Genomic DNA, 27,410 nt, shown 5'->3' with positions numbered 1-27,410 from the left:
TAGTGTTTACTGGCTGCAGCAAACAGGCTTTGAAGACCCACAGTACACTACCTGCTCAGCACCAAACAGCAGACAGACACAGTCAGTGACTAGCTTGTGAACATAGTGGAGCTAAAAGAGAGTAAATATTTAGCCAGAAACAGGACTCCAAATAATATCAATGTTGCTCTGTAACTGCTGGATGTATAAATAAGAAACCTTTTGCTTGTTTGAGTGCACCCTTTAAGTTCAGAGAAGATATTCAGAAAATCACACAGCTTGGGCCTTTGTATAATTGAACCTTGGATTTGTCATTCACTCTGTGAAGGCATATGACACAGACTGTCTCGTTTGACTGTTTGCTCAGTTTATTGTCTGGGAAGGTCAAGAGGTAGCCTAGATAGAAGGAAAAGAGAAACTCCTTCCAGCCCTGCGTGTTTCCACAGAACCAGCCCTTACAGGTAAACTCTTGCTGCATTCACGGTCCATCTGTAAATTGGTAATTCTAGATATATATTCTAAATTCTATCTGTCCGTTTTTTAAAAGGTTAACTTAATGTATATTTGAAGGGCATGGTAATGAGTTGTGTATTTGGGTTGCAAGGATAACATTTAAACAACGTGGCAGAATAAACATAATTTGTGAACTAGGCTTTATTCAGGCTATAGCCTACATTATTAAAGATCAAAGAATATGTCAGAAAAGCTCTAATTAATATTCAATGTCAAACAATAACAGACCATCAGTAGGCTAATTGACTCAATGCTACGTTTTACACTTCGACTGTCTCTTCGGTGTGCCTTTATTTCAGTACTCTTTATTCCATGCGCACTTGAAGGCAGCGCGGGTCTTCACCCCACCCCTCTTCCTTCCGGCCAGTTAAAAAAACTTTCCCAGCTTTGTTTTTACCTGTTCGGCGTCACACACACCGGACAGACCCCACAGGGTGCGAGAGAGTTTCTGAGCTCCAGGAGGGGTAACCGCCGCCACTGCCATGGCCGAATCCCAGCTCATGTGCATGGAGGACGGCCGCATCGGAGTCAAGGTCCCGGAGTCCAAACCGCAGTTTTACTACAGCGAGGAGCAGCGCGCGGCCATCGAGGAGCTGCTCAAGTCCGGCGACAGCGCCTTCAAAACGCGACTCAGCGATGACAACATGAGAGACTTTCTGTCTGCCAGAGAGGTCAAACTGCTGACGAGCTCCTTCAGACAGTACGACTCGTGCGATGGCAGCAAGGAGTCGGCGTCCAGGTCCGGGGAGGGAGCCGCAGGCACCGACGCGGATTCGGGGGTCCATTCCACCTACTGGCCCCAGATGTCGGACACCGTGGTGCCGCAGCTGGATATCGGCTGGCCCAGCGGGGGTCTCTTCAGAGGGGTGACCCGGGTGGCCGTGCACACACACCCGCCCAAAGAAAACGGACCTCACATCAAGGAGGTGGTGCGGCGACTCATCCAGGAGGCCAGCAAGGTGAGGAGGTCAGGGGACACGAGCAGGGCCCAGTAATATTCACTGTTATGTTACGTAATTACTGAGCATTTGGAAAGGTATCGCCATGCCAATGATACAGTCCAACTTTTTAAACCTCTCACCTCATTTTGTTATAGATTAACTTATTATTTGCTTAAGATGGGAGCAAGTTAATATGGCCTAGGCTTACACCTGACCAAACACGTCTCAATTAATACCCAGTTAACACAGAAAATTGAGATGCCGGGAGCCCAGAGGACAGATTTGTGAACTGTCATACAGATGTACACATAGATTACACATTACAGATCTACATATAAAGAAAAACTGGTGAGAACAGTTGGCTGAATAAGTCATTAGATGTTATAAAGTGAGATCAAAAGTGTGTGAGGGGTTGAATTAGTGAGAGAACACACTTTTGTTTTCTGTGTCACCCTCCTCAGGAAGTTATTAAGCTTTTATTACCTGCTTGAATTCCTTTGGCCCAGTTCACTTGAGCAGCATTATATTCATAACACACTTTACTCACATGTCGCTCCTGTCGGTGTTGTTTGTGTAGTCATTGTCTGGAAACCTTAACATGCTGTTGAGGCAGAAATAATCTGATGCATTTGAGCTGAACTTCAGTGGGTGGGGCAAAAGAAGGTCCAGGTAAGTATAAACAAGCCGCAAACCTGAATGACGAAGATATGAGGAACTTAACGAGCAAACCTGTCAAACTTATCAGAAATAATTACAGGGTGGTATGGTTCGTGTGATCATAGAAAGGTCAGTTGTTTCACTGCATGGCCAAAAGTATGTGGACATGAGAGCATCACATGGTCGAACACGTCATTCTAAAACCATGGGGCTTACAAACAGAATTATCAATTAATCTGCTTTGATTATTTTCTCGATTACTCTCGATCGATTTAAATGTCAGGAAATAGTAAAAAAAACAAAGTATTCACATTTATTTATTCATTTATTATTATCAAATAGTTTCAGATTAATTTAGTTTTGATTAACTGATCAATCAAAGGGACCTCCCCCAAGTTGTTGCCACAACGTTTGCACAAAACTATTGTCTAAAAATGGAATTTTACGTTTTAGCATTAAGATATACTTAAATTGGAATTAAGGGGCCCAAACCATGAAAACCAGAGACCAAGAGCACAAAACAGTTTTCTATCTACTATCCTACAAAACTGTGTTTGCTCAAAGATTACTTGTGCAACTACAAAGCCAATCTGCCCCTTTTCAGCAGGGTTCAGTTGAAGTTCCAGGCAGGGTGATGGGTGATTAATACCTCCTCACACAGTAACCGAGAGCCTGAAGTGGGTCTGTGTATTTGAGTTGCCCGTCCTAATGTTGACTCATAGACTGCTGGGGCTCAGCTGAGTCATCTGTTCTGCCCGTCCACAGTAACGCAGCCCTGCCTCATTATGCCTCTTACAAACTGCGTCAAGGAGGACAACACTAGCTTTATTAGGCAACTCATCTGTGGATTTCCCTTTAATTTTCCCTTTAAATCCCCTTTCTGCTTTTCTTTTATCTTTCCCTCCCTCCCCACTCTTTCAGTCTTTTATTTTGTGCTTTCCTTTTGCATTCCTGTCTTTAATGTTTTGTTGAAATTGTTTTGCTTCCTCACACTCTTACCCTTCCTTTCTTCCTGGTTCCAAACAAGTTCACACTGTGCCTACTATACAGTGGTGAAACGGGATCACTGGCACTTGACAGACTGCTCCATTTCCTGCTTGTATGTTTCTTTTAGAGAAAATGCTTTACGGTACGCACATCAGTCTGTACACATTTACTTTGCTTCCTGGTTGTTACGCCTTCTAGTTATCACCTCGTCATGTTGTGAATACCTTAGTGTTTTTCTTTTTCTAATTCACTTACTCTCTAATATTTTCTTAGATAAACCAGGAATTGGAACCAGCAACCCATCTACTCTTTATACTTCACTTTGTATTTGACCAGTTTTAGGTGTTCTGTCTTTTTGGAGCTTGCACGCAGTTATTACATTTCTTCTCACTGATGATGATCCAGTCGGTCGGCTTCACAGCCCTGAGTCTTCTGTCCTCACACGTCCCAGCTTGTGTCTCTGTTGTCACCCTCACAGGTCCACTCAGCATTTTTCCTCAGTGAGACACTGCGTGGAAACAACAGGTCTTTTCTGCCTGGCAGAGGGAAAAAAAACACTTTTCCATGACTTTGATTTTCAGTGGAACAGTGGAACAGTTGAATAATACACATTTCCCAAACCTTCATCCTCTTCGTGGACTGAACATGTCCCTACATGTTTGAAAGGACTACCTCTTTCTTTCTTTTTCACTCTTTTATCCTGCACATCTCTGTCATATATGATCATTGCATGGACCAAATGTGTAACTTCTGTCTGAGCACTGTGGCTTTGACTCTCAGTGAAGAGGGTAACATATGTGTGCGGAGGATAACATTGCATCCACAGTTGTGATACATTTAGTGCAAGGCTCCTGACCTAAGGGTGATAGATGAATGGTTACAGGTTCACTGAAATTAAATAAAACATCATTTCTCTTTTGCTTCTCGCTCTGCGCTCCTACTGTGTCAGCCAACATCATGGAACACATAGAAGTTGTCAAACCTGATGAGAGAATGCGGTAAAATGCCGACATGCTAGTCTTCGTGGCTCAGATGCTGCGTTGTTTGTCTTCTGCTATGACACACTACAAAATAATGAAAATGAAATGAGCAGTTGTTGTATCCAATGCTTCCTGATGCCTCACGTCTTTCGGGTTGGGCCATTAATGGGTTGATATCACGTGGTCTGAAATTGGCATTAGCTCCGCTACAGGTGAGGCTAATAATAACAAAACGATTAGATCAGTATGTTGTCTCTTCTAAACGTTTATAATGTTGGTTGTAATGAACATTGTAGCCCCCAGGGGTCGCTAATGGGACTTTAGACTTTTATTTTATTATTACACGTACAGCGCACTGCACACTGGTTTTAACCCTTGCACTCCACAATATTGGTTTCCTGTCATTTTCAGTTACAGTTAAATGCAGAAGATCTGTTTGGCTTACATACACAACTACTGGCTCTTCCTTTATTTGGTAAAAGCAAAGTGCAAACCCTTACTAATACCAACACTCTGACAGACGTGAAAACCAAAGCTGTATGGGAACATTTCTGAAGACAAGAGACAGATTTAAGTCCTAAATTCCTCAACTGATCTCCTTTTGTTGTTGTAAAGCTCTATCTCTATGATCTGTCAGCCTGAGCAGCTTGAACTCAGCAGAGGGATAATACAGTGGCTTTCTCCACTGTTGCGAGACCAGCAGCTAAGACTTGTAAGACTCTTTCATGTGGTCTCACTGTGCCCTCAGGGTGAGCGTATCACTGGGTGGCAAAGTGCTTTAGTTAGACGGATTCTTCTGCTGGTTTCTTTGTTAGCTGTTAAAAAGACCTTCTTCTTCTTCTGCCCAGAAGCATGTAGAAGAAAAAAAACTGACCCAACGGCGAGGGAAGTTTCATGAATTTACAGTAAAAACTAGCGAGTGGACAACTTTGCTAACACAGCCGAACATCAAGTGCAACAACACAAGACAGAGCAAGCCAGCTAATATGACAAACAACTGAAAGCCAGTCTGAGGGAGATTTAGTCTTGTCCAGCCTCTGTCAACGTCCTCTTTGGTCTCTTCGCCTCTGCCGTGATGTCCGTACTGAGAATACCGAGATAGACCCATGTGTGACGAAATGCTGTAAAGCGTTGCTCGCTTCTCGCGGGAGATCGTACCCTTTCAACCAAGTTACGCAGCGCAGGAGCAGGCGTTCAGGGCGCAGAGTGGGAATGAAAGAGAGTATCTTCTAAGTGACATTAATATAATCTGTTATTTTAAGGTAAAATAGTTACATAATGGTGTTTGTTGTAAATAGTTTTGCTTTGCAGTGTAGAATCATCCCTATCTTTTAGATAAACCAGCCAAATGAACTTCAGTGAAATATTTTTGTTTTCTTGTAGTATTTGTGTAAAAGTTGTGGTTAGAATGTAACTGACATGTGTTGGGTTTTGTTTTTGTGAACAGCACTGTGCTTGTGCTGTGTGTACTTGCTTGTTAGCTGCGTATTTGATTCGTTCCATGACAGTAAATAGATGAAGGCCCCATCACTCTTAAAGTCTTACAGTCTAAATTGTGTTATCACCAGGCACTAACCATTTCCCTGGCATGTTCCTGTCAAAACATATTGCGAATTGTTGTTGCCTTTTAAAATAAAACTCTTCAACCGTTTCTCATACAGGTGATAGCGATAGTGATGGACATGCTCACAGACCCCCACATCCTGCAGGACCTGATGGATGCGGCCTGGCGTCGCTCCCTGCCTATTTACATCTTGTTGGATGGCAGTGGTGTGCCGCACTTCCTGGATATGTGCTGTAGACTGCAGATTGGCTTAAAGCACCTTCGGGTAAGGCGACACTTCTGGATGGATGTAGCACAGACATGTAGCAAGAGAATGGACACATTTACAGACATACAGCTACCACCATAAAATCAAATGGTCAGAGGTTTCTATTGTTCATACATATTAATGTATGAAATATTTTAATTTTGCTTTGTAGCAATTTGTCATTTTGGTGGTACATAAATATATCCTGTTCGCGCTCTGACTGTGACGCTCTGTGGCTGCAGAACATCCGAGCCAGATCGCTTCAGGGAGTCGGCTTCGGTTTGTCCTTCGGCAGACTGCCCGGTGCACTCTGTAGTAAGTACATGCTGGTGGACGGGGACAAAGTCGTGTTTGGCTCGTACAGGTGAGGTCTGAGTGTATGTGAAAGTCTGCTTATGTGTACAGTCAGTGCATGCTTTTCACTTTACCATTTTATACTCGTTTAACACTAATTCTGTTTAAGAATTGAATTAACTGTGGCAACAAGTATATAAGTATGAAAAGATCCGACTCGGGGACACTGATAATGAAAGGCTGAAAGCAACTCACTGAAAGCACCAATTTAACCGAAATAGTCCAGTTTTTTTATGACACAGTTTTCCTTCATCAAAAAATTGCAGCTCCTGCGATTTGGATATTGCACTTGGCCATATTGCGTTTTCAATCACATTTCGATTAATTGTTCAGCCCTAGTGGTGACTCTAAAGACGACGGTAACAGTCAGATGATGTCAAAATGACTTGGAAAAGAAAACAACTGGAAAACACTTAAATTATTACCCAAACTGTCTGTTGTAAACATCCATCTCAGTTTACACCTTTGTTTCAGCTTTGACCTAAAGGACGTGTGCATGCACACAGTTGTGCAATGACGGATTATTACCAACATTTCAACTTTTCGACCACATCTCATGGCCTTCCTCAACTCAGTTGTTTTTGTTATCACGTTTGCGCAGAATGCAGCACAGCACCGGCAAACTGGTATTTTCTCCAGGGGGAGGAGAGGCGCAGTAGAGGGTGTGGTGATGCCTCGTCATGTCAGCAGTGTACTGCAATCTCGGTGCCAAGAATGAGTGCGTCTTGTGCGGCCCGCTGCCCGCCTGCTCAGAGCAGGTCAACAGCTCAGTACACTTGTGTTCCATAGTATTTGGGCAACTTTATTTGGTGAAACCTCCCTAAAATCACACAAACACCTTTTTTCATGTTTTGTTTTTCAACCAGCTGACATGTGATCACACTGAAAACAAGTGTCATTTGTTATAAAAAAAAAGAAAAAAGAATATAGCACGAATGAATAACCACTGGAGTCTCAACAGGTTCAAAAAATCACTGGAGAACATCAGAGTTCAGTGCAGTAGAGTTTATTCTTTCACAAGGGATAAACCCGAGCCGGCTCCGGACTGCGCTCGCTCTTATAAAGCTCAAAATTCTCCTCCTTTCAAGGTTCTTCTTAAAAATTACCAATCGTCATTCCAAAAAATAACGTCGTCATTTCCCCGAATTTGAGATCTGTCCTGCCCCCTGTTGGACAAAGTCCAGACATAAGTGTTGACACCAGTGTTTCTGAGTGCTGTCTCCAACTTGATTTTTGGGTGTTTTCCCAGTTGGCAGAGACACGGGTATCGGTGGCTATTTACGGCCTCATGTTATCTGGCTTTCCAGGCCATATTTCTTAAAAACATGTATGGTTACATGTTTCAGCAAACGTATGATTACATTTGATGTGATGAATACATTTGGTTATTACGTGTTATATTTAAAAATACAGAGCACCTTTATTGGAGGTTTACTACAACACACTCTGATTAGACAGACAGAATAAAGATTGAGTGATTCTCACCAGCTCTGTAATCCACAACTGTTAGTAGCCTAAACTGATGGCTTCTCCTTTACTCTGGTGGCTCTCTTTACAGCCATCTGAATGCAGCGGGTATCTGTTCCAACTACAGTCCTCTGGACCGTCTGTTCTCCCATTGTCTTGTTGCACTTGTTAATGTTTGCTGCAAATCTAATGGACCAATGGGGACACACACAATCTAATGAAGTTGATAACTGTTGTTAAACTCGTGTCTGTTCCAGTTTCTCCTGGTGTACGTCTCGTATGGACCGGAACATGATCACTGTGTTGACGGGACAGGTGGTTGACTTCTTTGATCTGGACTTCCGTGAGCTTTACGCCATCTCTGAGAAGATGGACCTTTACAAGGAGTTCAACGTCAGCCCGCCTGCTACTAACTTGACCGCGACAATACGCTCCAAAGTGGGGCCCAAACGCCCTCCTTTACCAGCAACCACATCCCGCTTCCAGGTTAGCTTAGGGGATTCACCGAAAGCTGACATCCAGGTGCCTGCACACAAATACTACAACCCCAAGTACTCCCTGGCGTTTGGGGACGCCCCACGTCCAACGGGGTCTCTGCAGGCGCCCGGACCCAAGAGAGGGTCAATCCTGGCTGAGGTTCTTGAGGATATGGATCCAGGAAGGCCACGAGTGACCAGCAGCGAGAGGATGGACCGCCTGAGTGCCCTGCCTTCAGATGTCCCAAGTGAAATCTTCAAGAAGCCCAATGGAGTCACGCAGGAAAAGAAGGGGCTGTTCAATTGGGGATTCTCCAAGAGAAAATCGCCCAGAAAGCTTTCGGATAACAGCCTTGCGGACAGTATGTGCCCTTCACCCACAGAACCCAAAAGGACTGATGAGAACGAGGATAACTTTGAGGTTTTCGTGAAATCTCCACCCAGATGGAGTAGTACGAAGCTGTCCAAACTGGGCCGGAAGACAGACTCTCAGCAAACTGTCAACACTGCACAGGACAATCAGAGTAAGTCGGAAATAAAGTGGATATATAAAGAGTGAATCCAGAATAAACAAATAACCTAGTCCAGTGGTTACCAGCCTGTGGTAAATCTAAGGGGTCACGAGACAATTAGCAGGAAGGCAGTCATAATCTATAGGCATAAAGGATTCGGACGCTTACACAGGGCTGTCTTTTCTTTGTTTTAAGGGTCACACACCTGGAGGTTTGGAGCTGCTGATCTAATCTAATCTTCCCTTATTTTATAGCAAAAAAACCAAAGTCAAAAAAATCAAATATTTTATAATATTGTGTTAACATGTTTACAGACAATATCCTCTATGGATCCTTAGTGATTCATTCTGCGTAATGTCTCTCTCATCCCACCGATGTCTTTTTATAATTATGTTACTGTTGTTTTTTTCTCACAGGTGTTAAGAGTCAACATGAAACAAAACAAGTCTGTAAGGTGTCCTGAGGTCAACCTGCCTGCCCTCTGACCACCGAACGAAGTAACACAGTCATAAAATGGACTGCAAAGCGACTTCCTTTTAAACTAACGTCACCTTTGATTGTTCAACATTGTAAGTCTTTTATCCAGTGCCTTACAGAAAGACCAAATGAATGTACTGTACTTTATGTGCTTGCGTGTTGTGGGGTGCAGAAAGGTTTGATGAGACATTTCCTGGTGATCACTTGCATCTTGTTTGCACTACAGCTTGTTGGGGCTTGAGTGACGTAGAGGTGACTTCTTCCCTGCTGGACACTAAGTGCGTAGTTGTATATTTGTGTATATTTGAGAGCACAAAATGCAAAGTAAGTTTGCACAAGTCTTTGTCTTTTTCTGGTAAGAGAATGTAAAGAAAGCAGTTGTCTGAGGTTACAAATGAAACACAGCCCTTCAAACATCCAAATGGTGGTGAGACGTACAGGCAGACTGAATTACCCTGACCCTGAACTACACCTGTCCTTTCAAGAGCGGACCCCACTACAAAGTCCAAAGATCATGAGCAACCTAAAGCAGGACATTGTCAGGATTGTCATGGATGATTCTTACGTTTGCTCCTCCCTAATAATAAAATGAGGAGTCATCTGAACTGTGACACTCAATTACACAGTGAAATTCTGTTTAAAAAAAAAAAAAGAAGCAAAGGTGAGTAATATCCCTTTAGTAAGGTGTCATTGTGGGCCTTTATTATTTTTCTATGTTGTTGTTTATGTGTAAAATAATGTTGCCAAAAATTCATGTTGATGTCTGTTTGATGCACTAATACGCTGTGGGGTCGCTTGTTCATTGTGCTTAATAAACAGTTTTAGATAAGGAAAACTATAAATGTGCCATGAAGATATTTTTTTTTGAATATTTAGATTGTTATATATATTTTTAGACTGAAAACTACCTATTTGATACTTTCCCTTTACTTTGTCTTATATTTGTACATCAGAACTTTGCTTTCATTCAAATTTTGAGTCCCTTTTAAAACCATGTCTGTTTGTTTAGGTTATGAAATTGTGTTTTGGCTTCACAACAATACTGGACAGGTGATGAGGGAAAACACCAGGAACACACACACAGTAAAAATAATATGAAATGGGAGAAAGGCCAGCCATTTGTGGAATCCTAACCAAGCTGTTTGCGTGTCCGTTCAAACATGGGGCATCACTTTGATTGCAGCTTCACCTAGTGGTGTCTCGGCAGTACTTCAATATTTGTGTCTTCTCTTTGTGTTTGCTAACAGCTCGGGCCTCAGAGAGGAACCGCAGGCCTGTTGGGAACTTGAGTTGAGGTTAGGGGGGGGTGGGGATGTGGTGCAACACTGAAACAGGAAGTCAAGAGCTGCAGCAGGAAGAGGCGTTCTCACACTACTTTATAGACTAATTTTACTGACACACGCCGGGCATGACAATATGTTGTTTCCTGTGAGCATTGCATCTTAAAGTTTATCCTAAAACGCTGTTCTGTCTTTCTTTCACTGGAAATTAGGGATCAGATCCTGTCAGAAAGAGGTCATTTCATTTCAAGATGAATTTTATTCCAACGGCCAAATTGTCCCCAAATTACAGAAGTTTGAACTAACACACAGACAGTTAAAAATGTGCATCGCAACTTTAGATTGACTTGTTGAAATGTTCATAGAGTACGACAGTAATCTGTAGAATCTGCAATTATGTTTGATCAAAGCAGCTTTATAATTAACTTTAGTTCACAACAACTTGTTGGAAGGCACAGGAACAACTGTGCTGTTACAGCTCATCCAGGAGAATATTAGACCGAACTTTGGACCTGTTTTATGTTTCAGAAAGTTTTGCTGGTGTAGTATAATGAAAAGCTGTTGTTCACCACTTCGATAAGCATCGCAGATGGAATGGCTGGCAGTATTTATGTTGAAAACTTAGGGTCATGGAGTAACATTGGAGCTTGTTTTACTTGAGGACATTTCTGAGACTAAGCAACAGTTCTTCCAATTAAATGGGAAATTGTAATGCTCTTTACTCCAGCTTTACCGAGTTGGGGACCTTGGTCTTCTATGGTACCTCGTGGAGTCTTTGACCATTAGCAGAATTCTACAGCAGTGTTTTAATGAGAGGGGTTTGTTTGTATCTCGTATATGCAAGCAACAAGCAACAGTAACGATGTAAAACATATTTTGCTGACTGCCGGGGGCAGTAATCCACCTTAAAAGGTACAGCAGGCCTACAATGGCACCAATGAAATAATTTTAAGAATCTTAACTAGTTAAACATTGGTTTTCTTTGTAAAATCAATAACAAATTATTGTTCCATATTGTGTATATTTATATTTTATTATATTTGTATATGTCTTAAGGGCTTTGAAGTTTGAGCCTTGAGGATAAACACAATGACTTTTGGTGAGGAAAGTTGAATGAAAATGAAACTATGATGAATACACCTCAGAACATTTTATCCAAGACTACAGTTCCTGGTGATGTCATGTGTTTGTAAATGCAACTTGCAAGCATTTAATAATTCTTTTTTCTTTTTTTTCAAAGTGCAGTTTGGACCTGATACACACTGAAAGGCATTTTAAGCTGTTGACACAATAGTGATATGTAAACTAAATTTAAATGTAAACTTTTTCAACCAAATTTAGCCTGGTTTCAACCCCCAATTGAATCTTTTCAATACAACATCAAGAACAAGGTGTCAACAATGTGTACAGTATATGAGAATTTATCAAATGAAGGAGGCCAGAGGAAGCTGCACATAACTATAATAAATCAACTACTATACTATAATAAACTTAGATGGTTTCAAACCTCTATGTGTGATATTGCATTAAACCACAAAGGTGGTTCAGGTCCTTCAAGGAGCACATACAAGGAACAACATACTCACACAGAGGAAGTGAGGTGTGGTCTGATGGTTTCAGGGTGCGTTCAACTGAGAACACAGCTGTCAATTTGATCCTTAAACAAAAAACAGGATCCAGTCTTACATGTCAACAGGCACCAGAATACTTTTTATTAAATAACTATTTCATGAGAACAAAACAAATGAAGTACTTACAATGACAGCTAAAACATTTCTTTCATATACTACAGTGAACACAATGAAATCAAAGCAAACAGAATGCATATTGCACTTATTGCACTGTGTTATAAAGGTAGGTGGAATATTAAAAAAATGCAGGCTTGGTCTGATTAGAACAAATGTTCCATGTCACTCTATAAAGTATTAGGAATTTTGTAACAACAACAAAATGAATTCCCCAAAATCCTTGAAAATATATCTGTATTTACAAAATGAAGCGTAAGCAACCGTCGTCAGATGACACTTACAGTAGCGTGTGATGTAGAGCTCTCTTTTCATGCAGGAAATAATGATCCGCTGGACAGAAGTAAAGCTATTTACTGTTACTTTACGTCTAAATGTCTTGCCTTTGCACAGCACACATAGAACTCCTGGGACATCACATGCTTAATTTGCCTTCCTGATTCTAGACATCTTGTGGAGCCGACAGACATCAACCGCAAATCAGCTTCTCATGGTAGAAGATATTAGAAAGTGCAATGAATCCACCTCCACTTTTTAAAAATTCTGCTAACAGAAAAATACAAATCAGTCCACAACACGTACTGACTAACATTCAGCTCCTACTAACACCATTTTGTTGAATTCTTTGTGGCTAACAGTGACAGCAACGAAAATGAGTCAACGTTTTTCACCTTTGACATTGTTTAGTTCAGTCTGTAAAAAGGGAAGTGGAAAGAGAAGTCCCTCTTTTAGACTAAACGACCACCGTCAGTGTCTAGCCTCCAGTGTCCAGTTGTGTTGCAGGGTGTTAAACACAACCTAAAGTGGATTCAATCCCACTGTGCATAAACGTCCATGGGGGGCGCTGGCCAGCTCAGTCCTGAGGAGCTTGATTTATCACCTTCTTCTTACGGACTGACACCAAGTCGTAGAATGGATCCTTGGTGATGCTCGCTCTGTTTGAAGTAAAGAAGATCGTCATTATAGAGAAGCTGATGCAGCTTCTAATGCTATCGTCTTGAGGACCAGTTTCAATTTTAAACCATCTTAATGAGGACATTTCTGAATTGAAGGTTTGCAATATTTACAGCTTGTTGCACAGCCCCCAGGTGGACAAAAGAAATCTATTAATGCAGCTATATGTTTAGAAGTAGAATTTGAATTAAGATTATTTTAGATAACTTCTCTTCTAAACAAAAGTGGTCAGACTATCAGACAGATTTTCCAAGTTTGACCTGATTATCTAAACAATTTTATTTGGTGAACTGAAGGCAAAGATAGATGCACCTTTCGGGACTGGATGTGGTTGCTTTCACTTTTATCTTTTTCAGATTTCTAGCCACTAAGGTAATGAGTAAAATGTTATCATGAAAAACGAAATGTATGTTTTAAAAACCCAGATGGGTCCTTTAAACCACACCCATCATAATAATCTTGCTTGCACTGTCAAGCAGTGACTACATGCTCTCTCCACAGCCCGTGTTGCACAACACTCCATATTACAATCAAATACAAGATCTGATCACGACTGGATGTGGTCTCAAACAGAGCACCTGACTTCACCCAGCTGTGATGGGTGTGGACAGATGTTTGACAGATGTAAGTGCAGCAGTGCTTTTCCTCCATGAAAGATCAAGTGGAGAGTTAAGCTTTGAGGTTAGATGTAAAAATGTTTAGGAAATGAACCTACTTACTAACGGTCCTCACAAGTATACCAATACAAACAGGACTGCAGGAAGGTGCAGGTGGATGTGTGTGTGCATTGTTGCTCAATATATTCTGGTGTGTCTGGTTATGTGCATGTTGACATTTGTGTGGACGTGTGCACAATCGCATACATGTGTGTGTGTGTGTGTGTGTGTGTGTGTGTGTGTGTGTGGACTGACCTGATGGCCTCGATCCAGGAGTCTCTCTCCTCTGCGCTGGCAGCACAGATGGTGTAGGACTGGTGTTTCCCCTCCACCACTCTGCCATCCGTCTCTGTTTTACATGCTTTGATCTTCTGCCCCCGACTGTTGGGGTTGTACAGCTCCAGACAGTACTAGACGACACCAAAACCACGTGATAATCAGTCTATAAATCTGTTGTCCTAACTTTGTGCTAACTAAGTGTTACATCCACCGACCGCCCCCTTGTTCAATACAGTCGAATTTGCTTTTAAACATGTTAGTGTGGAAAGACAACACAGCTGACAGTATCTTACCGGTTTGCGAGGATATGGCACTTCTCTCACGCAAAGGTTCTCTAGAGGGATGATGCCTCGAGGCTCTTTATCCTGCAGACAGATGAAAAAGAGATGGAGTGAGTCAGACGATGTGATCAGGAGGGCAAGAAGGAAGAACAGAGTAAAAATGGGAAGCAGACGAGATGGAGAATGACACATTGTAAACACAGAGATAGTTGCAAAAATGGATGACTCTGAGGTGTGGTTATCGAATTTTAGGCTTTAGGTCACTTGAATTTTTCTCTGTGACATCTGGCCAACGAAGGCCTTCTAACATGACCCATATAACTTGGAGGTTCGAGGTTTGAGGTCATTTTAAGTGTTAGGACAAACGACTATTAAGGGCAGTCTGGCTGGGGGATAAAAAAAACTGTAGTAATTCAGATATACTGCATGTCAAGGCGACTTAAAAGGAGCAGTGTGGGAGCCTCACAGTGGTGAACTCAAAGTAGTAGAGGCAGTTGTCAGTCAGGATGAACCATCGCCTCTTCCACGTCTTAACCCGACCGCCTGAAACACAGAGAAAGCAAATAATAAAGATCTCACAGTTATCTGCTGTGCTGTCAGTTGTCAGAGGAAACGCACCCTCAATCTGACCAAAATGTATTTTTTTGAGGTTATCTGTTTGAAGTTAAACTTCTGCAAAAGCTAACGCTGACGTTATGTGGTTTGCGTGCAAACACATCAGGGTATGCTCCACTGTTGGGTCATTTTCTGACTGCTTCCTCTGTACTTTCCTGTTTTGGCCTAACTTTATCCTCTATTAATAAAGGTGTTTAAATCTGTTAAACATCCCAATAGGTGTTTTACCAAGTTTGAGGAGCCAGCCTTCTCTGTCAGGGTTGAAGAAGGTGTGTGTCAGATCATTCCCATCATCCTCTGGGATTTTGAAAGGCTCGTTGCGAATGCTCTCGTACAGTTTCTGAGTAGAAAGGAGATGAATAGATAAAAAAAAAAAAAAAAATTAAAAAAAACATTGCTGTGTTGTACCGTCCGCTTGTGAGCTAAAGCCTTAACACCAATCAGAAGAAATGAAATGCAAAAGTCTAAACAGGTCCGAACAATGGGGGATACAAATCACTTCCTAAAATACTGCTGTCATCGTTTACATATTATTCATGACTCTGTGTGTGATTTCAGTTAAGGGTGATTTCTGTTTTCGGAGATAGTGGGATCTGACACCAGCCCACAGTCTGGGACACTGTTAATCATCATCACCACCTTCTGCAGGCCGCTGTTAGTTTGCGACTGACCTGTGGGTGGAAACTGGGCCAGAGAACAACGTGGACGTAGTTATGTTATGTGTTTCTGTTCCAGATGATGTAGTGATTAAGAGGTAGTGGTATTAGATTTTCAAGCAGAGAAAGTACTGCCTGGGTTTTAAAATGATAAATGGTTTTTACATTATTTCTTTTTTTTTTTTTTAATCAATTGTGCTATTTCTACTGCATGCTTGGAAAATGAAAACTATGCGATCAGAAGTGAAACTGGCACATTCTAGGCCACTTCAATCACTTGAATACTCTTAATAATAATATTCTCCATATCTGTATCACTACACTGCGTACTGGTGAGAGGCACAAAAAGTCTGCACCCCAGAAACTCACAACACAAATAGAAATAAACTTTCTGGGAATATGAAATGATTTGAATCATCAAAAATTTTCATGATCTAACAGCTAATAGTAAATCTGTGTTGCACCATAATAACATGGAGGCTAATACAAAAATATGACAGTTTTGAGCTGAAAAATGATTTGCAATATTAACTAACTAAATTTTTTTATTATTATTTTTGTTTTATTATTATCAGCAAGCCAGCTAAGGTGATAAAATATGTTTTTGTGTATGGCACCTGACTATTGTTTGAGAAAAACTGTGAACCTATCCTTTAAAAATACAGTGGACATCGTATCATGTGTTGTACCGAGCCACGGGCTGACTGTAATTGTAAATTGATGGCCAATTTTTCTTTCCATAACTTGAACTTTCATCTGTGTTAGCATTTGGGTTATTACTTCCTGGTGTCAGACACTGTGATTGGCCAGTGGTTCTCACCGAGAGCAGGTCATTGGGTAGATCTTCTCCGTTGTTGATGCCTCTGTTCATGGAGATGAAACGCTCCAGAGTGGTCTTGTCCTTCACATTGGGGTTGTGGAGACTGGTGTTGAGCATGATGATAGCAAATGACAGGATGTAGCACGTGTCTGGTGTCACAGAGGAAGACGTGTACACACAATGAATAAGAGGAAGTGGCATAATGTCCATCATATAGATTCTAAGCAATGTCATTTACATAAATACAGAGTCAGAGAAGAAGAGAGATATCTGGAAAGAAGAAATGAAAGTCAGAAAGTCAAACAGAGAGAGGTGATGTGGTCATTTAAACATATTCCATCTCTCTCACACACACACACATGGTCCAGACAGGAAGTGGACAGACGTATTTTTAATGAAGCTCACCGGTTGACTGGAAGACATGAGTGTTGCAGTCACAGTAGCGTGTGGCGAAGGCCTCCATCATGCGGTCGATCTTCTGGGCTTCACCTGGCAGACGGAAACTCCACAGGAACTGTCTGTCACATACACACCACAATAAAGTAAACGTCTGTATGTATTGTATACATGTGCATTTACATTTGAGACCAGTATATGAACCACACTTCTGCGGTACTCCTCAAGTAGTGTACTACTGTATTACTGTGTTTAATGTTACCTCAAAAAACTTTAGATCCTACATTTCCCATAATGCAACCAGTACCATCTTTTCATTTGACCCAGTTTCAAACTCCACACCCCCAGTTTGTGATGCAGGATTTCTGTTATAAATCCGAAGCCACCAATCCACCGCCAAGATAGAATGACCCTGATGACGTTACAGTCACTTTTTGTCTGTCAGTATCTAACTCTGCCAGTCAGTGACGCAGGTAGCAGAGCGTGACTTTCCACTGATGTGGCTGCTGACATTTCTATGCTAACAGCAGCCCCTCTCATACTCTACATGGAAACTCACTGAAGTTTGTGGCTAGTTTTGGGGCTGCTGACAAGTATGATCAGTGCTAGGTGGTAACTAGTCTGACTCACAGCGCTTTGTGAACCGCTAAGGTTGAAAAATGCTATATGAGTCCATCCCTAAGTCCATCTCTATACCAGAATGATAATAGGCTCAGCCAGACCTTTCTCCAGAACTGGCACAGCGCTAAAACAAAGTGTGGAGTCTGGCGGTGCGAGACAAGGTGGTAACTGACATGTAATGCTACGAAGTCACAGAAAAGTTCAGGGACACCAAGAAGTGTTAAAGATGGATATATTGTCACCTTTTCACATACAATAAAAACATCACTGCCAACATACTTTTGACATAATTCTGTGAAAATTGTGAAATTTACAATTGCTGCAATTCTAAATGTATTCATTAATCTGAGAAATGACTTATTTCGTGACCTTTGTGACTCTGCATGTAAGTACAGTAATTGCATATTGCCATCTACTTCAGGCTATTATCAATCGCTCCTTTGCTCTTATTCCCTCTTTCTTAACACTCTGTCTTTCACAAACCTTTTAAGTTTGTAAACGTATTAAGTAATCTTGATAAGAGCTATACCTGCAAGTGTTCCTGTTTATTCTGTTAATAATGGTGGTGATGATCATGATGAGTGAGAGTACTGTAGATGAGACAGGAGAGAAGATGAAGGGAGCTGACCTGAGGGCCTGGACCAGGTTGAGGTCGGAGAACTCGTGCAGCTCCACAAAGGCCTTCAGGGTCTGGAGGTGGAGCTCCTCTCTGTAGGACAAGATGGGAGAAGGAAGACACGTGAAACCAGAGGAAGATTCACTTTCCCTGTTGGAACCTGCCCTCAAATCTCTCTGTCTCTCCTCCTCCTTTGAGTCTCCTCTTTCCCCATCTTCCTCCCCTCATGGCTGTTTTTCCATCTCTCATGAATTTGACCTTTGTTTTTCCTTCGTTCCATCCACAATTTCGTCTTCTTTCTCCTCCTGTATCTACCTGATATTAATTTACTTTGTTCCTTCTACCTTTTCTGTCTCAAATCCTCGATGTCCTACTGTCTCAACTCCTCCTCCTCTTCCTCACCTTTCTCCAAGAAATTCCCCAATGGCTGTCTTGTTGAGTCCCTCCTCCTTGTAGAGGAACTCAGCGATGGATCGAGCACCTCCATCCAGCAGTTTATTCTCCACCAGGTAATTCATACCCTGCATGCAAACACACACACGATTGTTTACTGGGCGTATACATTTATACTTCCACATTGTTTTCCTTTTACGATTTGTTTTATTGCACCTACAGCTAAGCTTGCACAGGTAAGTAGTCTCACACACACACACATGCACACTGCCTACTGTGCTGTGGTTAAATGTGTTTAGTTTCATAATGACCTCATCTCTGGTCGGTAAGACCGACTGAGCTCACAGCTTCTGTAATCCCAATTCCTTAAAACCAATTTCTCTTCCTCTTTCCTCCATCACAGGGTTTAGAGAGGAAAGGGACGGTTAAAAATACATTTGCTATGGAAATGAAAAAAAACACAAATGATCTCTGAAAGTAGAAACCTCTACTGCAGCATTGTGGCCTATGCCAATATAGGCAAAAATAACATCTGCAGAAATAAAGAAATGAGAATTCATTTTCTAAATACTGAAATTGCTACATGTAACTTTTTCTATGAGGTTGTGACTCATACACATGATCAATGCAAACTTTTAACTTTAGTTTTTCATGACAATGTTATTTCTATCCAAATTGAAAGACTCAAATTATTGAACAGAAAACTAAAAACAAACCACACAGAGCACAGAAGCAGAATGTAGCAGAACAGAACCAGATGCGAAAGAGTGTTTTGACTGTTGAATGTAATTTAGTGGGAAAATTCCTGAAAAACATCTTTCCACATCTCTTTTCCATATCACACTTTCATACTGGTCCAGGCACCCGACTGGAATGTTGTCACTCGATTGAATGGGCTTTATCAGTGGTCATCAGCCTCATAGATGTGAGTTAGAAGGGGGGTTCAGAAGGCTTAAGTTGAGGCAACAAGAGAAAAGATCACGTGATGTAAGTAAGTCAAGTACGTAACGTTATTTAACTTAATCTAACTCAAAAATAACTCAACGTTGACTTTTGGTTTCACACGGGACATGAACCCCAGCCTCCTGGGTGAAAGGCTCGCTGAAATAAACAGGTGATAACAGCCTCCTGAACCTACTAGTAGGTTTAGTAGACCCCCACTAGCCCATATTTTTGAGACATCATGTGTGATGATAACGCTCATTCAGCAGCCTGATAACAGTCATAGATAGATGATAGTCAAATCGGCTGATCTAGGAATCTAAACTTATTCAGTCGTACAGTCACCACAAGTAAATATAAACTAAAGGACCTGAAGTTAACCTCTGAGGTCCGTCTAAAGTTCAGGTAACCTAAAACAACAACCACAGTTCAGAGTAGATGTATTCCAGTAAGCAAAAATGGTTATGCTTTTACTTTGTATTTGTTGTTGCAAAACATTGTGTTGACAACAGTAACTTAGCTAAGATTGACATGCCACTGAAACCACAGAAACTGTGCTGGGGACCTCCATCAGTGTCAGTTCACAGACTCAGAGCAGCTCCAGTGTGGTTAAGTGAGAGGAAGTCCACACAGCAACAAGCAAGAGCTGCTTGCTGAAGGTGTTCAGTTTACAAAGCTGAGACACACGCTGAGATGTACAAGCTTTTTTCAGACCTTTCAAGAATAGCGAGAGGTCATTTCATAATTCATACCATTACCATACCATACTCATTCCTACCAAACATGTTCCTTTGTCTCAAAAGAATATCAGCAGACACACACATGCACACTCTTCTGAGCTCACCTTTTTGGGGTCCATGTTGAATTTCTTCTTCCCATTTGAGAACTGTTTGCTCTTCTCTATGGTCTTGCTGCAGGAAAAGCAACATTGAAGAAAAGAATTAATGATATTAATGAATAAATGTAGTTAAATAATGCTATTTATACATTTTGAAACATCTTTTTGTTCAGGCAGATGTTCCGAAGCAGACTTCTTCTCAAAACCAAATTATTAGTAGGGAAAAGTCTTAAGATTACTCTTAACCTCAGCTATAGCCTACTGTATACTGTGCTTTACATCGCATCATCATTAGTAGCCATGTTAATCATATATTTGGTTATTTAGTCATTTATTTTCCAAACTTGAAGTGAAAGGATTAAATAGGAACTTCCACAAATGTAGTATGACACAACCAATTAATATGCAAAAGGGTAACAACAGAGAGCCCTTTTCAAGTTAGCCTCTGTACCACCAGCCTCAGCCAAACAATGTGCTTTTTACATGACACTGAAGTTTTCTGCCCATATTCTCAGTAAAATTGTTATATACTGTGCTTGAGTAACATAGCCCCTTGTTATTCTAACCTAGATAAAAAACATTTTATCAGCATGCAAAAACTTCACCTCCCATGAAGTTTTGAAAGAACCCCAAGGTGCTAAGGCTCATGGGAGCTGTAGTTATTGGATCCCAACAAAATAATAATTGTTCTATCTTTGCTAAAATGTAAAGGTGCTCCAATGTTCCTATCCAGTACAGTTGCTGAAATGCATTTAGCTTAAAGGAATTGTTCTACATTTTGGAAAATACACTTTTTCACTTCAGCCTGCAGCCATTTAGCTTAGCATACAGACTGGAAACAGGGGGAAACCGGTAGCCTGGCTCTGTCCAAAGCTAACAAAATCCACCTACCAGCACCTCTTAAGCTCACTAATTGAAAAAAAAAGTGTAAAAACAACAATTTACTGGGGGTTTTGTGGGACTCTATTTCCCTTTGCAACAGGACGTTTAGGCACAACATTCACCGATGAGGTATTCATCTTAAATGTACTGAAAAGCAATGGACTGTTGGGTATCAAGAGAAAGGCAGTTTGATTGGATAGGTCAGGCAGAAAGGTGGGATTGTTGACCAATGTGCGATCACTTTATGGGATGGATTTTTTAGTTCCATTCCCTGTGCAGCATGAGAACACCTTTGAAGACACATTGTTTTCCTGGAAACTCAAGTGCCCATTTTAATGGGATCAATAAAAACATGTTATTTTAAATGGTATTTTTCAAATCCTCTATGAGTCAAGACATCGGTAACGCTTCATTTTACAGGTCCGCAAATTTCATGGTAAGTAGGTAATAATTAGATAGTAACGTATTTGTAATTTATTTGAAATAACACCCAAATTACCCCAACATTTACCCGATAATTTATCAAAAGTAACATTAGCTGCAGCGTTTATTCATGGGCAAACTGTAACCTACACTGTATATTTCCTGCCACTAGACAACTTCACTGCTAACCTTTGTAAAACTTACAAAACAAAACTGTAACTAAATACAAAAAGTAAATAGGCCTCTTTTTATACAGTACGCTATCATTTCCATAATAAAAAACGAAATAAAAACTAACTGCTGAACACTGAAATAGTGCTTATACATTGGCCAAAGGAGTCTGTGTGTTGGTAACTAATTTAATGGTTTTGTTTGTTTGGTTCATTCATATATTTTCAGCAAGTTTAAGTTTTGTGAAAAAAAAAACGAACCGTAACTGCTTATTAGGAAAGAGCAGAATATAATTCTTAAATACTTTTGCGGTAATTTGGGGATAATGTCAAAGAAATTTCAAACACTATACTTGCTAATTATCACCTACTTACCATGACATTTGCGGACCTGTAAAATGAAGCGTTACCGACATCTAAGGTGATCTAAAGTGGAACAGAAGATAACCCAGAGGTTGGAAAGCAACTGTGAAACTGAAACATTGATAAATTAAGTGAGAGCATTTAGTGGGAGTTTATAGAGGAGTTCTATAAAAAGAATGACGTATTTGTCAGGTAGGTGTGGGGGGTTTTCTTGATTGAAACTTACTTTTCCTCTGCAGACTCAAAGCTGAGTATATCCGCCATGACGTTGTCTATCTCCATCTTTAACTTCTGGACAGGGTAGAATGAAAGAAAAGTCTATAATACTTGTTTCCTCAATATTAACAGCAGAACAAGTCACTTTTCCCTGTGAAGATCAAATATTGATAAATATTTTTTAGCTGACACGTGTGTGTGTGTGTGTGTGTGTGTGTGTGTGTGTGTGTGTGTCTGTACCTGGATATCATCCAGAAGGTCTTTCTTATGCATCTTAATGCTCTCAATCTCCATCTTCTCATCTGCTGTAAAATCTGAGGAAACTGTACAAAAATTGGAACACGAACGTCAAATAAATTCTTAGGAATTCAGGTTTCGTTCTTCACATTTAATAATCATCCCACACAACTTTCATTGCATCAGTTAAAACAATCATGTAATTCTACTTCATATTATTTGTCATTTGGATAAAGATTAAGTTTTAATGACCTTGTTTGTTAAGGTCATTTCCTACACAAAAGGAAATGCAAAAGTGTCTTCTTTCTGTCGCTTCTTAAATAGATCTGTTCTACTGTACAATGATTTGAATGAATCTACATACAGTATCTGCATATTTAAAGATAACCACAGCGAAAGGGAGAGAGGTTTCTCTGGAAGATAGGCGAGACAGGTGGTGTGGTTTTCTCATAAAAGATATCGGTCACCGCAAAATATAACCATGAATACATTTCTTGAAAACACAATACATGAGCATGAAAATGGATACCTATTCAGACACAGCCAGCAAACAGACTCTGTGGAAGCCTCTTTGTTATATTTCCACTTTGTCAACCACAATCCAAGAGTTGCACAATGACGGGGAGAAGTGACGTACAGTATGAACCATGAAAAATGTACACAGTCATATTAATATATATAATGTTTCATATTATTAGTAAAGCTTTTCATCTAGGCTTTGCTTGAAAAAACTATACTTGAAGGTTTGCTAGGTAACATATAATGTGTCCATCAACGGCCAAATGTGCTTGATCTTAAGTGAGGAATTGAGGAATGTTTGTCCTTTTCATACATGCAACCCACTACATTGATGGGTTTAGTTATCCTATTTGTGAAAAAAAAAAGCTCAGATTGATATCGGACACTATTACCATTAAAGTCAGCAGTCTGTGACTAAAATTAGAATTTGAGCCAAGTGTGTAAAGTTGTAATGTTTACCATGTTCACCATCTTTGTTTAGTATGTTAGCATGCTAACATTAGCTAATTAGCACTAACCACAAAGTGCAGCTGATGGGAATGTGATTGGTTTTGCAGGTATTTAAACCAAACTTCTGACCTGATGATTCAATCAAATGTTATTTATATAGCGGCAAATTATAACAGAAGTTGTCTCACGGCACTTTTCACAGAGCAGGTCTAGGCCGTACTCTTTATAATATTATATTATATTTATTGGCACTAAATGAGCGGTTCTCAAACTTTTTTTGTCAAGCCCCCCTTCAGAAGCCAAAAAAAGTTCAGTCTGGACCAAAGTGGTGGACCGACCAACAGACATTGTCATTCCTAGAGCCCCGCTCCTTGAATAGGTAATAATCAGTATAATCAATAATCAGAAGTAACACTTCTCTGAATTCTAACGTTTTGTCTCTTCAAAATTCATACTTTTCTCACAGAATTCCAACTTTCCCACATGAACTGACCTGTCAGTTAGTACTATTAGTACTCTGGAAACTTGGCATCTTCAAAGCTTGTCGTACTTTTGTAAATGTAAAGTTATCATTGCACAGATGAATTTAAAATATATTGCTGGTCTGATGTGCTTCATGTGCTACTAGACATCTTGGATAAACGCCATCAATATGTAAAAATGCTATCCAGAGTAATTTACAGACATTCAATACACGCTTACTCATTGCTTCCAGGTTTGATTTTCTAGCAACATCAATTGTGAATGCAAAACTGCACTTCAGTGAACTCTCAACTCAGGCATGCTGGAGTGTCTCACCAACACACTAATACCAATGAGTATCTCTTGATTGGCTCGGTTGCTGCATTTGTTCCTACTGGAGCAGAGGATTTGAGGAAAATTGCACAAGGTAGCAAATAACATTCTTAAAACGTTCTTCTCACTACGTTCTTGCAATCAGCTGTGGCTGTCACATGTACGAAATGAGCCTTTTATACACATGCTGTACAGGTTCTCCTCAGATACATGATATAGATACATGCTTTGAACTTCAGCAAGCAGAGAGCGGTTCCCACAAGACAAAAACAGAAGTAGTATAAATGTCTGTCTCATCAGCATATATAGCAATATTTCACAGCAGATAAACACAGCAGACAGAGTTTTTTTTGGTAGTCTACCAGTGAAACTAGACCTGAGAGTATGAGCTCTGTAGTGCCTCCATCAGTAGGGTGGAGGGGAGTAGCATTTGTTTCAGTTAGACACCAACATGTAAATAAGAGTGCAGGTTTTATCCTCTGAGAGAAAAAAAAAAAAACACTTGTAGAATGTAAAGTTAACAAAATGGTAACTATCAACACTTCCTGTAGAGATCTGTGAGCCGTTTGGTGTAAATGATCTGAACACAGGACTTCCACTTCCCCACCCTTCCTTTACACATCTTGTGCAACACAGCTGACAGATATAAGTCGTCTATCTCATTTACATAAGTTTGGTTTTAATCTGAAAAATAACTGTGGACGTACAGTAAATAGCTTGACACTGTGACACTTTAAAGGTGGACTGTTTAAATGTCTAACTACAGATAGCAACTTCTGTTTTTATATTACTATCTGTGGTGTGACTGCCTCTTCCCTATTTCAGCTGAGACGCACAATGTATCTCCTGGGCATTGTTTCACCACAGGGTTCAGATGGTGATAAGTGGTATACCAAGAACTGTGTGCCAATAACCTAAATATTTAAGAACCACCTGTTCTCACAGTGCACTAGCAGGTCACACCAGAAGGACTGAAGCTCATTTTTAATGTATTTTTACATTACAGCTTTAATGTAAACTAGAAAGCTGACAGTGTGAGGAAATGGAAGTTGTTATACCAAACAGCTGTACTGTTTCTTGTCTGAACCCCTGCGTGTTGGCTCTAGAATAACAAATATCAGGTACTTTAACATTGAGAGGATGGTTAATGTCATAAAACAATGCCCTCTTCCTCAACTTAAAATATTAGATAACACATTTCTTCGTGGATATCTCAAATAAAATATAAAATATGAGAATAATAGATAATATAAAGAGAGAAAGAGAGCAAAACAGGCCTTACCCATTTGGCAATCAGGCATTTATATCCAAGAAAAAAAAAAGAAGAAATCTGCAATACCAGACCAGTTAAGTCAAGTCAAGATATGCAGACTACCTCGACTCATAGTGCAGTACCACTTGAATGAAGTAGATGTTCCTTTTTAACCCCACCTCTTCCCCATCCATCACAACATCAAGCTCACATCAGCGTAAAGACAGACAGAATGGGAAGTACAACCTCCTTCAAAATAAAACCCTTAATGAATGGTTTAGTCCATGAAGTGAAGCAATCAAGGAGGGTTAGATGTCCTTTTTCTAATTATTTTCAAGGGGTGTAAGACTTCTACAACATTGGAGGAGCTTGTGTCATGTTGACCTGTGACTGACAATAAGATTAGCTCTTAAACTGTAGGTCCATCAGAGACATCTAGAAGAGAGGAGGCAGCAGTCCACCATGCGTGTGGCTGTGGCTTGAATATGACATTTTGTAGACCTGAGATTTCTTGCAACACCGGTAGTGCATCCGTCATTGTTTAGTGGTTGAAACTCTGTGTGGAGGTGACAGGGAGTGTTTTGAAATTTGGTTGGACAATGAAACTTGGTTGCAAAACACAGTTCAGGCCAGGAAGTGAGTTTTGAAAGCCAGGAATCTCATCGGATGGTGAGGTAAGCGATGAAGCCCTGTCACTTGCTATTGACATCCACAGTGCGGCTGATAAGTGGTCATTTGGTGCTATATGATAAAAGATGGACTTAGTTCCAATTTCTTTTCCTTTAACTGCAAATTAGACACTTTTATTTTGAAGATGACATCATCTTCCTTCTTGACTTATTGTGGTGTACCAATTCAGGCTGACTTGACAGTCGAAAACCTTTATTTATAGCAGAAGTCATAAGTGATTAACAGGGTGGTTTTGCATGCAGCATCCTGTAAGCTAAAGTATAAAGACAACCTCATTAAAAATGAATGTTAGCAATCTTACAATACATTTAGGACACTATGTGCAAGTTACTATAGGAACATAATATTCATAATACAGAAGGATTCAGGAAGACAACAGTGTATATATACAGTATAATCACAATAACTACTGGAATAAGGATATTTGAAGAGTTTCTCATGGTTGATCAGACAAATGCATCAGCTGTTTGCCTCAAAACTAAGACATAAGAAAGATGAACAAATAATTAACAAAAACGATGCTGAAGTGCCATCTTGTGGTAACAATGGAATATTGCACAGATATTGCTATTTGTAGTGGATGATCACGAGCATGAAGATCTGTTTGTGTACTGACGTGGCTTATTTTCAATTTATTTCAATTTTCCATCGCTTTTATTAATTTTCACTAGATTAAAATCAAACCTAAACTACTTAAACTCAATTTAAACTAAACTATTAATGTGTGTGTGTGTGTGTGTGTGTGTGTGTGTACTGGCAGTGGTATAAGTCGAAACAGTTGAGGTGTTTGTGTATTAGTGTGGTTTATTTTCCGTTAATTCTTTATCACTTATCAAATCAAAATCAAAATAAACTTGTACAAAACTACGAATGGATGCGCGTTTGTGTGGTTCTATTTGTGTGTGTGTGCATTCGCATGCATGATTGCAAAGCAAGCAAACAAAAGAGGAAGTTTTAAGTAAAGCCCAGTGTTATTGTTACTGCATCTTCTCCTTTTCAAAACACTTCACGGCCATTTCACAGCTCTCATCTATTGCAACAGTGTCTTTCTCCACATCACTCGCCACATTTATTTACTGTATTTTATACCATTTGCGGACTGCTTGCGTAAGTTCTGTTGTTTAGAAGAAGAAAAACAACAAAAACCGGAAGGAGAAGATTGGTGCA

At 40.3% G+C, this 27,410-nt stretch overlaps 2 protein-coding genes across 2 annotated transcripts; one reads left to right on the top strand and one right to left on the bottom strand.

The window, feature by feature from the left end:
* Window positions 1-894: 894 nt before the first annotated feature.
* fam83fb (family with sequence similarity 83 member Fb) lies at window positions 895-9,990 on the top strand. Its single transcript, XM_070917856.1, has 5 exons — window positions 895-1,451; window positions 5,719-5,886; window positions 6,111-6,232; window positions 7,947-8,689; window positions 9,094-9,990. Exons 1-5 carry the CDS (start codon window positions 975-977, stop codon window positions 9,138-9,140), a joined length of 1,557 nt encoding a protein of 518 aa, XP_070773957.1. The 5' UTR covers window positions 895-974; the 3' UTR covers window positions 9,141-9,990.
* A 2,147-nt stretch (window positions 9,991-12,137) lies between these two features.
* On the bottom strand, window positions 12,138-25,679 carry cyth4b (cytohesin 4b). Its single transcript, XM_070913391.1, has 13 exons — window positions 25,584-25,679; window positions 22,541-22,623; window positions 22,311-22,375; window positions 20,253-20,319; window positions 18,476-18,594; window positions 18,086-18,166; window positions 16,846-16,958; window positions 16,441-16,589; window positions 15,193-15,304; window positions 14,816-14,892; window positions 14,362-14,433; window positions 14,045-14,199; window positions 12,138-13,114 (listed from the first exon to the last, which is right to left on the bottom strand). The coding sequence occupies exons 1-13, from the start codon at window positions 25,600-25,602 to the stop codon at window positions 13,033-13,035; spliced, it is 1,194 nt and encodes a 397-aa protein (XP_070769492.1). The 5' UTR covers window positions 25,603-25,679; the 3' UTR covers window positions 12,138-13,032.
* Window positions 25,680-27,410: the final 1,731 nt, after the last annotated feature.

The sequence above is a fragment of the Enoplosus armatus genome, chromosome 2 (genome assembly GCF_043641665.1).
Source record: "Enoplosus armatus isolate fEnoArm2 chromosome 2, fEnoArm2.hap1, whole genome shotgun sequence".
In the NCBI taxonomy this organism is placed as follows: Eukaryota; Metazoa; Chordata; class Actinopteri; order Centrarchiformes; family Enoplosidae; genus Enoplosus; species Enoplosus armatus.
Note: the sequence above shows the minus strand (reverse complement) of the source record. Positions and strands in the feature narration are given on the sequence as shown.

Bases quoted from the DNA above. Each gene is read 5' to 3' on its own strand.
- fam83fb (XM_070917856.1), top strand. From the start codon at position 975: ATGGCCGAATCCCAGCTCATGTGCATGGAGGACGGCCGCATCGGAGTC. The intron at 6,233-7,946 runs GTGAGGTCTGAG...TGTCTGTTCCAG, and splicing joins GTCGTGTTTGGCTCGTACAG to TTTCTCCTGGTGTACGTCTC. The intron at 8,690-9,093 runs GTAAGTCGGAAA...TTTTTCTCACAG, and splicing joins CACTGCACAGGACAATCAGA to GTGTTAAGAGTCAACATGAA.
- cyth4b (XM_070913391.1), bottom strand. The intron at 18,595-20,252 runs GTGAGCTCAGAA...GTTTGCATGCAG, and splicing joins TCAACATGGACCCCAAAAAG to GGTATGAATTACCTGGTGGA. The intron at 18,167-18,475 runs GTGAGGAAGAGG...CTTGTCCTACAG, and splicing joins GGGGAATTTCTTGGAGAAAG to AGAGGAGCTCCACCTCCAGA.